The sequence below is a fragment of the Cotesia typhae genome, unplaced genomic scaffold (genome assembly GCF_013202065.1).
Source record: "Cotesia typhae breed Kobodo isofemale line unplaced genomic scaffold, CoteBio_Ctyphae contig_48, whole genome shotgun sequence".
Lineage (NCBI taxonomy): Eukaryota > Metazoa > Arthropoda > Insecta > Hymenoptera > Braconidae > Cotesia > Cotesia typhae.
Genome location: NW_027423756.1, coordinates 13,476,658 through 13,490,038, shown reverse-complemented (window position 1 = coordinate 13,490,038; position 13,381 = coordinate 13,476,658). Strand labels below are relative to the sequence as shown.

The 13,381-nt window shown below is 30.0% G+C and overlaps 1 protein-coding gene and 1 long non-coding RNA gene across 4 annotated transcripts in view; one reads left to right on the top strand and one right to left on the bottom strand.

The window, feature by feature from the left end:
- The window catches only part of LOC141529623 (uncharacterized), a 36,250-nt gene extending 23,286 nt beyond the window's left edge, over positions 1-12,964 (bottom strand). For 2 of the 3 annotated variants that reach the window (XR_012479626.1, XR_012479625.1), the window contains exons 1-3: positions 12,828-12,964; positions 11,195-11,381; positions 9,096-9,321 (exon numbers count right to left, since the gene is read on the bottom strand). This is a non-coding gene — a long non-coding RNA (uncharacterized LOC141529623). The remainder of the gene's footprint in view (positions 1-9,095; positions 9,322-11,194; positions 11,382-12,827) is intronic. The other variant, XR_012479627.1, reaches the window with a different exon arrangement.
- Positions 1,916-3,429, top strand: LOC141529779 (mitochondrial pyruvate carrier 1-like). The gene is made up of 4 exons (XM_074246473.1): positions 1,916-2,155; positions 2,245-2,345; positions 2,415-2,588; positions 2,675-3,429. The coding sequence occupies exons 1-3, from the start codon at positions 2,100-2,102 to the stop codon at positions 2,582-2,584; spliced, it is 327 nt and encodes a 108-aa protein (XP_074102574.1). The 5' UTR covers positions 1,916-2,099; the 3' UTR covers positions 2,585-2,588; positions 2,675-3,429.
- Positions 12,965-13,381: the final 417 nt, after the last annotated feature.

Below are 13,381 nucleotides of genomic sequence, written 5' to 3'. Positions count from 1 at the left end.
GACGGTTATGTAGAGTGAATTAAGAAGATCGAAGGAATACAAAGGTAAAGGCTAAACCAAAGTGACTCTTTGAAGCGCCAAGACTCTTATACTCAAATGGCGGCGCATCAAGAACCAGTCACTGAACAATTACACCGTCGAGCAGTGTATAAATAAGACCACAGTAGCTTCAAGCTTTAAGACAATCAGCATTCTCAATTTTTGGTTTTTAAATTTTATTAATCAATTTTTCGTATAAAAAATTAAGAAATAAATTAAAAAATAAATTTGATTAATTTTTTGTCATTAGTCATTTGTATTACAAAAAGTTCTAACACTTGAAAAGACTGAATGTAAAGCTTTCACATTTGGGAAACCCTTGATGCAAATGGTTCTATTCATTGGAGTTGTCAAAGGGCGAGAGAATATTTTCCTGTAAGTCTCAGGACACGAGGGTGTGTCGCTCTCGGCTTACACTTGATACTTTCTCGAGATGAAACGAGTTCTCTCGCAATCTTGTGACTTTTTATTGAGACCCGCGTTTTCTCGATGTGTATAAGGCATTCAAGTTAGGAACAGAAAAGAGACTACGTGCCGGACTTTGTTAGAACCTAAAAGTACACTACAGAGTTTATGCTTTTGAGGGAACGAAATGTGCGATGGAATATATGTCCAACGCATTCAGATAAGCTATTGTCAAACAAACGCTTGAAATTCTCACACCGCTGCAAAAAAAGTCTATTTTTTTTTTTTTTTTCATTTTTATTAATATCTTTTGTTAATTTAATTTTAAATTATGTAGAAAATAATACTCAAGATACATAAAATTAAATATCTCAATATAAATTCAAAAAAATTTAATAAATAAGTTAATAAGAGAGTTTAAAATTCATTAAAATAATTCACAAAACTTTTTTTTTAAGGAAAAGTAGCTTAAAAAAAATAATATTGATTATAGTGATGAAAGAAAAGGGACAATAAAAAAGAAAAACTAAAAAAACAGAGAGTCAAGGGCACAGAAGAACCTGGGCACGATGCTGGACCCTTTAGATTTCAGAATCCACCCGCTTGGATCAATAATACCACCCCATTTTAGCGCATGCTCACTTTACCCCTCTCGGTGACTGAGTGGTTGAGCGTACACACTCGGTATTTCTCCCTCTACTCTCCAGTATCATCCACCCCCTAATATTGTAAGACTTCAAGACACCGTATATCGTATATCGTATATCGTACATATTTTCTCCATGCAACATTCATACCGCCGTCAATATTATATGTACAAAATAATAACCTGTGCATTTATTATTAGGGATGAGGGATCGGGGGTTTCAAACGGAAAAATAAGACAAGAGAGCTAAACGTGACGTTTGTTGTAGGCAAAAATCAAGTGTCAGAATACAGGAATAGAAATAGGAGCACCGAAGGAAAAATATAAATATATATCATTGTTAGTATTAGGGGATTTATGATCAATGATGCGGATAAACGCTTATGCAAATGTATCAACAACTCTTATGATTGATTATCTCAACGACTTGCTGTAATTTATTGTTCGCAGTATGAATATCATTATAATAAATTATTTATATTTCCTTGTGAATTTAATTCATTAAAAAAAATTTTTTATTTAAAAAATTAATTAATTGAAGAAATAAAATAATTAAAAATTGAATTATGAATGTCTAATAAAGAGCAACTTGCAGTTTTTTTAATACTCTTATTTAATTAATTAAATTAAAAATAATTTAATTGAATTTATTTACTTTGCGTAATACTTCGAGTACGAATCTACGTCTTATAAATTAAACATGTATTTGTATTTATATTTATATTTATATTTATATATTATGAATAAAACTGTTGTGAAAAACATTATCATAATATAATATGCTAATCAACGAAAGCTATGACGACATTCGATATCAGACTTTAAACGAGTTTACTAGTTTATTTTAACAGAATACATGGTTAGTTTATTGCCAAAAGCCATTGACTACACACTCGAAATAATAAATTTATCATAATAGCTTTGATTAATCATATTTTGATCTGTAATTATGAGGTAACTTGATTTGAGAGCATCGATTATTGATGAAGCACAATTTTCTATTTTAATCATGAGTGTTGTAAAAAAAATATTGAGTCAAAAAGAAACCAGGGAATGGTTAATGAGGTCAGTCATTCTCATTATGTTTATGTTATATATTATTGTTATTAAATATATTTTTAAGGAGTATTGAGCAATGTTATTAAAAAATTTAGCACGCATTTTTGGGGCCCTGTATTGAATTGGGGAATTCCTATAGCGGCAATATCAGACTTTAAAAAGAGTCCTGAAATAATCAGCGGTAACATGACTTTAGGTATAAATTTAAATAATTAATATAATAATAATGATAATAATTATTATATTGTATTATTTTTTACTCAAGCATTAATCGTGTATTCAATGGCTTTCTTGCGGTTCGCAGTCAAAGTTCAACCGAGAAACATATTGTTATTTGCATGTCATACTGTTAACCTAGCAGCTCAGATAACACAAGGAACGAGATTCATCAATCATCACTACATTCAAAAAAATAAATCAACTATTAAAAATTAAAGAGGTTTGTAAATTTTTTTAATTAATTTCAAAAAGTGAATTTGATGATTTTCATCCTAAAAAAATTTATTTTTCCTTTGGTCTGCACAGTCGATCTCGATTCCCATGTTTTCCCTTATCTTCGAAATCCAGAGAGCCGAATTATTCAACGTGCCCCGATTCGATGGACGAATATATAAGAAGAGCAATAATTTTGTGTGTGGAAAAGGCCAAGAGCCCGCGCATTTCAGGGGATCGAATGTAGTGTGTAGTATATAGAATGAGATGGACGATGGGATACTGTCGATTGTAGCTCAAGGGAGAGACGCTCTACCGACTGCAGGGGTCACTTTATACGATCTGCTACATCGAGATATATCCCATCGAATTCGTATTCTATTTTTATTTTATTTTACTTTTTCGGAATGCTAAGCTACTTGGTTTACGTCTTCCATAGATCGACTCTTGTTTCCTCACCCTCTTTTGCCTATAAACTCCACCCCACCCGCCGAATAAATATATATCACCTTATTAAGCCCGAGCCTTTTCTCTCCCAGGAATTAATTCCAGTTTCTAAATTCTTAGGATTATACGGAATTTGTTATAAAGAAGGAGAATAGACAAAAATTATTAATATGGATCAGTCCTTTAAAAAAAAATTTTTTTAATAGGTCTATTTATAATTTTTCATATGCCTGAATATGAAAATTTGGCTGAATATAATCTAATACCTCCATAAAAAAAAAAAAATTTTTCATAAAAATTAGTATTGAAAAATTCCAACAGGCGGCGCATCGTCATTTAATTTTCTCGCTAGCGGAGAGTTAATTTCTAAAATATAGATAATACATTTTAAAACATTAAAATGTTATCTGACATTACTTTTTTTAGTTTAATTAACAATTAAATTAATTTAATTGATAAAATTTTTAAATAGAACAATAATAAATAGATATTTTAGTGAATGATTGGGATATTTGGATGAACGAGACAAGAGAATGAGAGTGAATGAGTCCTCTGGGACTGATTTCGCAAACAAATGTCGACGATTGAATCCTGGCAACTTGCAAGATGGATTGTTCTCTTTGAATCACAGATTACCCAGGCCTCTCTCTCGCTCCCTTGCTTCGTATCCCCATCAACCAGTAGTTCCATCAGACAACGTTCTTCACAATCGCCTGCCTTTCTCTCGTCGCTCCACGCTTTGCTACTGTCCAACAATTTGCCATTCCACTCACGCTGCGTCCTAGCAGTAGTCTCGTGTCTTTTACTTTCACTTATGGTGGGTAAATTTGACAATATCAATTTGTACTAGTGATATTTTAAGTAGACTAGTAGAATAAGTGTCGTTCAAATTATAATTATATACAAAAAAATTTTTTTTTGAATTTAAAATCTTTGGAAAGGCTTCTCAATTTAATCGACAAGACAAATTGAGAAATAAAAATGAACTGTAAAATATGAAGGAGGAAGATTATAAAGTCGTTATTGATGAATGAATCTAAAGCCAAAGGGGCTTGAGCAACCCTCAGTCTATCAGACAACCTTTCTACTCCCAAACAATCTTTAAATTGAGTGCGTTGGCTTATGACACCCGTGTAAACTTTTTTTACCGAGGAAAAAATTCCGTGGGTCCTTCCCCTGTTTTTTTATCCTCCTGAAACTCGATGAAATGCGTAAAGAATTTCGAATTACACAGCGAACACTGAAGAACATGAAACAGTAGTAGGGTAGCGTAGGAGGGTCGACATGAATCAAAAGCTCGGCTGACGTGAAACAGACATTATTTCAACTGCTGGTATTTCGGTTGCCAAAAAATGATTGTCATATTTACATTTGCCGTTCAAATTATAGTAATTTTGAAAGTATACATTGTGTATTAAATTAATTTTAACTCGAATTTGAATTCTTTTGTAGCAAATTATTGATTCTGCTAACAAAGACAGCTCGAGATATTTTATGAAATTATTTGCCATATCGAATGACTCACATTTTCCGGGATACATAAATTTCTGCTCGCCAGCAGCGACGCTTGGACAGTAAAAAAAGACAGAAATGTGATTTTCTCTCTGCGTTTTATAAAAGGGCGAATATCTCATGGGATTGTCGAGGATTTATAGTTTTTATGGAAAACACCGACGCCTGCAAGCACATGAATCATGTTCTGTCTTACGGACAAAACAAAAGATTTTTACTGTTACCAAAATAAATGTATAAATATAAATAAACAGTGATAATACATTCAAAATTTCCCAAAGAAAATTGAGCTATAACTTTTTTTTGATAAGAAAAAAAGAAGTGTAATATTATTAATATTAATCCCCCATCAAGTTTTCTCCCTTTTATTATTGAGATAGGCTTTTTTTTTTAAGCAATGTACATAGCATTGAGTACCACTGGTTATATGTAATATGTAATATAAAGATAAGATGTTCCCTGGTGTTTGGATGTACCACGACCCTCAATCGGAGATTATGTTGCCGGGCTCGTAGATACAGACGCACCCTCAACTTGACGTGAAAACACCGTATCCAAATATGACCCGTCATCAGTGACGAGTGACGAGCGTACCCTCAATCTCGACTCCCGCAAGTCTTGACTATCCATGATCTTGCCACCGGTTGTTCCAACCTGTTTTTTTTTTTTTATAGAAGCCCAATTTATACCCGCTCCTATTTTGCTGTTGCCGCTGGAGAATTAAATTGTTCTGCTAGTTTATTACTAGAAAGTAATGTAAGGGCTCTTGAAATTGCTGTTGATTGGTAGTGCGGTTACTCGAATGGGACAAGTCCGAGGGGATCATGGTTATCATGATAAAAATGTTTCCCTTATGATTTTTTAACGTTAAGTGTTCTTATATTTTTATATATGGAAACTTTTAGTGAATTTAAAAAAAAAAAAAAAAAAAAAAAAAAACACGTGAGAAAAATTGTTGATTTGTTCATATATAATTTTTTATATGTTCTAATATAATTTGATGGGAAAATTAGTCATATGTAATTTTTTTTTTATAAAATAGTTATAAAAATATCTGGCGGAGGGCGCATGATCGCTAAATTTTCTCGTTACAAAAGAGTTAAATTCTAGAATCTAAAAAAATTTTTTTCTGAAACTGGAGTCTAGAAAAATTTTTATTATCGAATAAAAATTTGAAGAAACTAAAAATAAAGTACTCAATAAAAGTATAAGAATTATTTGACGAATTCAGTGGAATAGCTTGTGTGACTGAAGATGTTTTATGATCCGTAACGGCGCTTAGGAGGCAAAGTCTATAAGCATCAATTCATCCCCTAAATTCCACCCTCGCCGGTACATAAAAAAATACTTTATTCAAGTGACAATATCACACGATTCATTGATATTTGAATATATTTTCAAAGAAAATTGAATTTTCGGTGGTTAAAGGACAAGAACATAGAAGAGTAAAAACACTATTGATCGACATTTTCATAAAAACTCGAGCTCCCGGTCCTTTGCTGTTATTTTCCCATATGCACGTTCCACCCGACAGGGACCGGGAGGGTGACCGCAAACGCCCGAGCCAGTAACTTTGAAGGATTTTTTTTATTCATGTGACGTGTTCGAGAGCTCGAAAAAACACATTTCAACTATTTTAGTGATTTCGAAGGATGCCGATACCGATCCCAAGGAATGGGTAAGAGACCTCTTGGCAATTTTAAACTACCCTCTGAGTCCAGCCTCTCACGAATAATACATAAGCATTCAAAAGCTACCAATCCTCCAAGGAAATGCATGAAAGATACTCCCGATTCCCGAATTTCATTTTGTCAATAAATTTTATAATAATTTCCATGAAAATTCATTTTCTTATTTATTTTAATTAAAAAAAAAATCTCATCCTTTTATAATAATTAATAATAAATTTTCTGGGGATCTGTTTAATAATTTCAAATTTTGTTGATTATTTTAAGCTAATAAAAATAGTATAACAATAATAAAGATTTAAGAAATAAAAAAAAAAAAAAAAAAAAAAAAAAAACTAATGGACGAAAACAATAAATTAGTTACGGGAAAAAAATGTCGTGGGAAATAATTATCTGGCGAATAGTTATGTTATGATCACAAGATTATTTAACGGACGATAGGAGTTAAAGACCGGGAGAATAGAAGTTACCAGCAAACTTTGTATTTAGTAACTGCATTACCCAAGCTATTGGCTGGGAGACTCGGACCAATAAAAAACTTTACAGCCTCATATTATGAATGCAAGAAATAATTATCTCATGAATACATTAGGGTTTTAGTATCCTCCAATAGGGAGCGAACCGTAAAGTGTGCGGCATCAAAGAAAGATCTCAACCAGCCTCGGATTTTCAACAGAGCTCTTTAAGCAATTGCTAATATATGCCTTCTTATTTTTATTATCATTATCTTTATTTTTTACAACTGCTACACTCTCGCTCATCCATTCATGGGCTCGGTGATTTGCACGGTGTTTTTTTATTGTTAATTCACATCGGGGAGAAATAAGGCTCGAGGAGGAAGGGAACGAGGACTGTCACAAGGTGATTGATTGCTTAGCGACACCCCAGAGATTTTCACGGAGAGTTTAAGTAAAGGGTGAACATACTTTGGAAAAGCTCTCAATGTGCTTTGGAATATCAGTCACTGAATCACACGTGAACTTGACGGTACATCAAAGGTACATTAAATTTATCTTCAGCTTCTTTATTTGTTATATTTCTTCATTATTTTGGGTATTTTTTGTTACAAAAAATAACAATATGAAATTCATTTGACCGGTAACTGGATTTTCTTTGCGATAACAGTATTTTGTCTCAAATAGTTCTTTACTTTAACTTATATTCAGAAAGTAGACGATGAAGTTTGAAGATAAGTTAGAAGTGACTTTGCCGATTCTTGTCAATCTCATTTCGTCATTTCTTTATGATATAACTTTAATAAAAATTCTATATCAGCAATAACTCTATTATCGTTATCTTTGACAACTTTTTTAAATATTTTTAAGGGAAGAAATCCTTTTAAAAGTTTTATTTCTTCATTTTTCAAAAATTTAATCCATTTAGATAGAATATATTTGCCAGAAAAAAAAAAATATAAAATATTTAGCACTGTAATTTTTTATTGAATAAAAATTTTTCCAAAACTATAAAATAATAAAATGAAAACACTCATCTAAAAGAATTTCTTCCTCAAAAGTCAATAGATGCTTTCACCTTTCTTCCAGTTATTAAATTTAAGCAAGTTCTTTGATCAATAAATTAAGTTGAATTGAATGCAGATATTAAAATTGAATAAAAGTTGTTTTAACATGGATCAAGAGCCTGACGGATGCACGGGGGTGTAGAGTAAAGTCAAGGGATAAATACGACAGTGGAATACCAATGCTAGGCAAAAAGAGTACGAACTACGAGGCAATGCTGTGCTGGGGAACAAAGAGCATCGAGCCTTTTTCTAGAAACACGTCGCCACACGGTTGACTTGCTCTCGAACCTCCGCTAAAGAAATATATCTACTCCTGTGTCATATAAAAATGTGTTTATATGACCATGGCAACTGGAAAGACGGAAACATCGTCGTTGTGACGCTGACGTTGTACAAAAGTCGCTAGAATAAATCCTCCATGGATTTTTCATAATAAATTAAATGTCAAATAACTATTATTATTATTATTATTGTTATTATTATTGCTATAATAAAAGTTTATGCAATTTACTGTGGCTAATATAAGTAATTACTTGTAATTAGCGGAGCAAAAAAAATAGCCGTACATATATATGGAGTAGATGTACGTCTATGTCTATATTAAATGGAATAAAATGAAAAAAGAATCCATCTGTATTGTAAGAACCTTTCACGAAAGACCAATGCTCAACGTGAAGTATAACGATGAGCTTCGTTTCCGCTTCCGGCCTTCATGATTTTCGCCCCGTCAACTCCATTCTTCTGGTGTTCGACTCTGCGCACGCTTCTCATTTTCTCCCACTATCTTATACATTACTCTACGCTACTTTCGTTCTTCAACTGTCGGGGATTTCCCCTTTTATGTCCGATCTCAAATCTTTGCTGATTGTGCATTTATTGTTCAAAAATTATCAGTTTCTCCGAACATAATTATAAATGCATTTTTATGACAATTTTATACCAACGTTCATCTAATTCAGCAAATTTATTAAATTATTAAGCTGGTTAAAAGCGAAAATAATTTTTTTTGGGACACAAGAAACAAGAACAGGCCAGGATTCGAACCTGAATCTTCTGATTACATATTAGGAGTTCTAACACTCAAGTCACTATCTTTTTCACTATCTATCTTATTAATAATTTCTAAAAAAAAAAACTATAGAGACAGAAATTTCTAAAATTTCTAAATAAATTAAAAATATAGCATTCTATTATTAAATTATAAATTTTTATCAAAGATCTGACTGCCCTTTCAATGCAAAAAAATAAAAATAAGATTTATAATTAAAAAAAAAAAATTATCTACCCATTGTAAAGTCTAAAATCTATATGAAAATAATTATAATAATAATAAAATGAATTTTACCTGAACAATCTGGCAGTGACATTTCCACAAATAAAATGTTGAGCATTGAAAATGTTGAGACTTCGAAATGATTGGCTACTTTGATAAGAATTGGTAGATTTTTACACGTAAATATATATCCGAGGTTGTGTATATATATATGACCAGCGTAATCCCGAGTGACCGCTCACCCTCCGTTGCCAAAGCGAGTCCTGGACTTCAGACTGTAGCTCTCGAGATTTCTTTCCTGAAAAGAAAACGGAATTGAAATCGGCTTTTCGAAATTGCACGTCTACCATCCCTCGGGAAAGAAATGCAAACACAAACCACGTACTATGAGAAACTAGAAAAGGAAAGGTGGACCCGGATAGATCTTGCTGTAGTGAGATAAAATATAAAAAAAGAATAAATAAATAAAGGTAAAGAAGGAGATAAAAAAAATTCAAGCATTCAACGAATATATCGTTACTTTGAGGATTTTAACCCTCGAACGGGAGGCAAAGTAAACGTAAACCTTGCAATTCCGATGACTTTGATGCCAAGTAAACATTTTAGGAGATTTCGACAAACGATTCATTGTAGATATTATTTTTTTTATTCAAGCAAACACATTTGATAATAAAAAAGTCTCCCTTAGTTTACTCGGTTAGTTTCAAATTACAAGGATCAATTATTATTTGCTAATTAGTAATTTAATTTATTAAACTTTGCTGCTAATTCAATTATTTTAAGCCTTTTTTCGATCAAAAGATCAATTTAAAAAAAACTTCAAGGCCTAAAATAACTTTTTTCAAAATTTTCAGAGCTAATGCTGTCATTTAAAGTATCTAGGTTTATAATGCATCGATTACGAAATTAATAAACTCCCTAAGAAAGGGTCAAGATACAGCCAATAACTTCAATTTTTTGAAATTTTTAATATTCGCGACATCTAAAAGCCACAGAAGGAACTCGGAGCTCGTTCATCGATTTTCGAAAATAAGGATAACTTTGTCTGGTACCGCTTCAACCCCTCGACAGCTGATCAGAACACTCGGTTTTATACCGTACAACTGCAAGAGAACTCGCTGGATAAAAGTGAAAGCTGTAGAAATGGTAACTGATAAAATAGAACCGGTGAATTTATTTTATAAGATATCAATTTATGAATTCAGCCATTGGTAATTTTATTTCTGAATAAAATAGTTTGATATTTCGAAAAAAAAATTTTCTTTGTTCTCCATTGATTTATCTCCTTGTTAACTAATTAAAATACTGATGAAACTACTAAAACACTAATATCACTTAATAATGCAATGATAAAAAATTAATTCGATTCAAGAGAAAAAATTTAGAGCCTAAAAAATTATTTCTAAAAATTTTTGGAGCTTAAATTAAACTGATAAATGTTTATTGGTTCAAGTGAATTTTGTTTGATTAAAAATAATTACATAAATTTCTTTAGAATAATTTGTTTAGATCAAGATTTTTTCTTGTAAGTCTAGTTAATTTTTTTTATAAAAGTAGTATTGTCTAATTCATAAAGCTAAACTTCGTTTGATAACATAAAGGACGTTTACAAAAGTCAATGATTTTTTAAAGAAAAAAAATTTATAGCTTGTAGCATAAAATTGAAAGTAAAATTAATCAAATCTGACGGTCGCTACGTGAATCAGACATATGCATTGAAGCTTTAAAATATAAAAACTGAAATTAATTTTCAAAAAATTACAAATTTGTATTAAATATAAATTATAAAAACAATTTTTCATAAAAATAGAGATAATAAAGGATACATTACTGAATTTATTGAGACTAAGTACTTCTACACTTGCAAGTGATTAACCAAATTTAGCACCATCACGATGATATCGTTATCCGAGAAATTCATGAAGAAATAACTGACTACTGTCAGTATTTAAATCCCCATAGATTTTTTATAAGGACAAAACATTGCTCTAATAAAATAAAAATTTTCTTTGTATGTTTAGACGCGAATGCAAAACTCTACGTCAACGCCCGACGGAACGAAAGCATGATGAATATATAATTTTTTTTTTTTAATGGCTTTTAACTACTCTTATTTGTAAAACAAAGAAATTAAAACAGCACATACTGTAGAATAAAATAAAAATACTTACAATTGAAGGATTTATCCAATACCAGAAAATTTTAACCGAGAAAATTGTTTTATAAAATTCACCGCGACGTCATTTGTTTCCATTGTGTAAAAATTAATTAATTTAACACTTGAATACATTATTCCAATATATTTTGAAATAATCCACGTTTTAGTTAACTAATAATTCAATTAGTGCTTCGAATGATCTGTAAACCAAAGCTTAAATTATTTTTGATGAATTTTGGGATTAAATATTTTAAAAATAATTAATTTCACTGTAATTTTTGATAATAATCTTAAAAGAAAGATTAATGGACTATATTTTGATTAAATTTTATTTTTTATCAACAAACTAGATGATAAAATAGCTCGAACAAAAATTAAAATGATTTTTGGTAATAAACGACGATTTTATGAAGCTTTTTTGGATTTAAAAGAATCTTATCTTTGAATATTAACTAAAAATATTAAAATTAAGTTATTTTGTTACTAACACTTATACCGTAAATGCTGAAGTAACTCTGAGAAACCCTTCCCGTCGACTCAAAAAATGCAAAGCGCAAGGAAAAATAAGCTCCACCCCCGAGTTTCTAAGAACGCGAATGTTTCCACGATATTCTATATATTTTTCTACTAAAACCACACCCCTTTTGTAAAAAAATTTATCTATTAAAAAATTACTAAACAATTAAAAAATTTTAATCAAAACTAATCATCAATTTAGAGAAAAATTACACCGAAAAGCTCAAAAGTTCTAAGAAAGTATATTTAAAAATTTTTCCGTTTTTTATAACAAAATATAATTTATAAAATTAAAAATGACTTTTTCCAGAGGCTTTGTTATGTTTTTTAGGAACGTTGTGTGGCCTTAAAAAAGGGGTGAATGGAAGGGTGAACTGTAAAAAGGGGTACATAGTGTTCTTTTTTAGACTTTCGTCAACCCTTGCACAGATGTTAGCTAATACCGTTTTATTTATTATTTTTTGTACGTTTACCCATCGGAATAGTTCACCGTTTTTTTTTTTTTTTTTTTTTTAAATCAGAAACTATTTCCAAAATAAAATGTAGTTAATGTTCTGAAAAAATATCATGAAATATAATGGATACAAACTGATGTAACAAAAAATTGTTTTGTTAAAAAAAAAAAAACTAAGCAATAAATATTTAATAGAAATTTTTTTCTATGATCGTTACAGTCAGAGTTTTTATAAATAATAAATTATAGTGAAAGTCAACATGTAGAGAAGCTTTTGTTAGTTTTAGGAAATATTTTTTGGGCTTTTTAGAATTATTTGTTATTTTTTTAGTTTTCATCATTCATTTAATTTAACTAATCAAGGATTATTGATTAATTTTATTTTAAAATAAATAATAAATATTCATTTAATTTTTTTTAATTAAAAATTAAAAGATTAAAATTTTAAAATAGAATTAATGGATTAAATAACAAGTAAATAATTTTTTTAATGAAATTAAAAAAATTTCTGAACTTTAATTTAACTAAAATGATAGTAAAAAATTGAATTCTTTTGTAAATTAATTCTATTTTAATAAAAAAATTTTTTTATCTTTAAGAAAGTATAAATAAATTTTTTTCACACGATAAAAAAATAAAATTGATATTAATTTATTAAAAAATCACACAAACGCACATTTGGAAAATTCACACACTGAAATTTAAACCAAAATCCACAATAAAAAATTTTTATAAATTTTTAATTTTAATATAAAAAATGAAGTGACAACTTGAATGCTCTGAGAAACACTGAACTACCCTTTCGATATAAACTTGTGAATACGGGATAGCTGGTTAGGTCTGAACCAATCGGCTGCTACCTTGAGCATCCCTTAAAGAACAGATCCCACCACTACGTATTTTAAAACGGAGCTTGCAAGCTTCCTATCGTTTACTGATATATCAAATGCGCAGTTTAATATATTTCCATAATATATATGAGTATTCAAAATTATTACAATTTAAATAATTTTTCAATCGAATACAAAAATATTCTCAAAAGTTAATTATATATTGTAAATAAAATGCAACTATTTATCATTTTGTTGAGTTAAAAATTTTTTATCCAAAAAATTAAAGCTAATATTTATAATTTAAAGTACAAAAATTTCAAAAGAGCTAGTTAAGGTTTTTTTAACGTTCTTCTTTTATGGGCACAGTTTTTTACAAATAAAGGGGTGCTGGTACCCC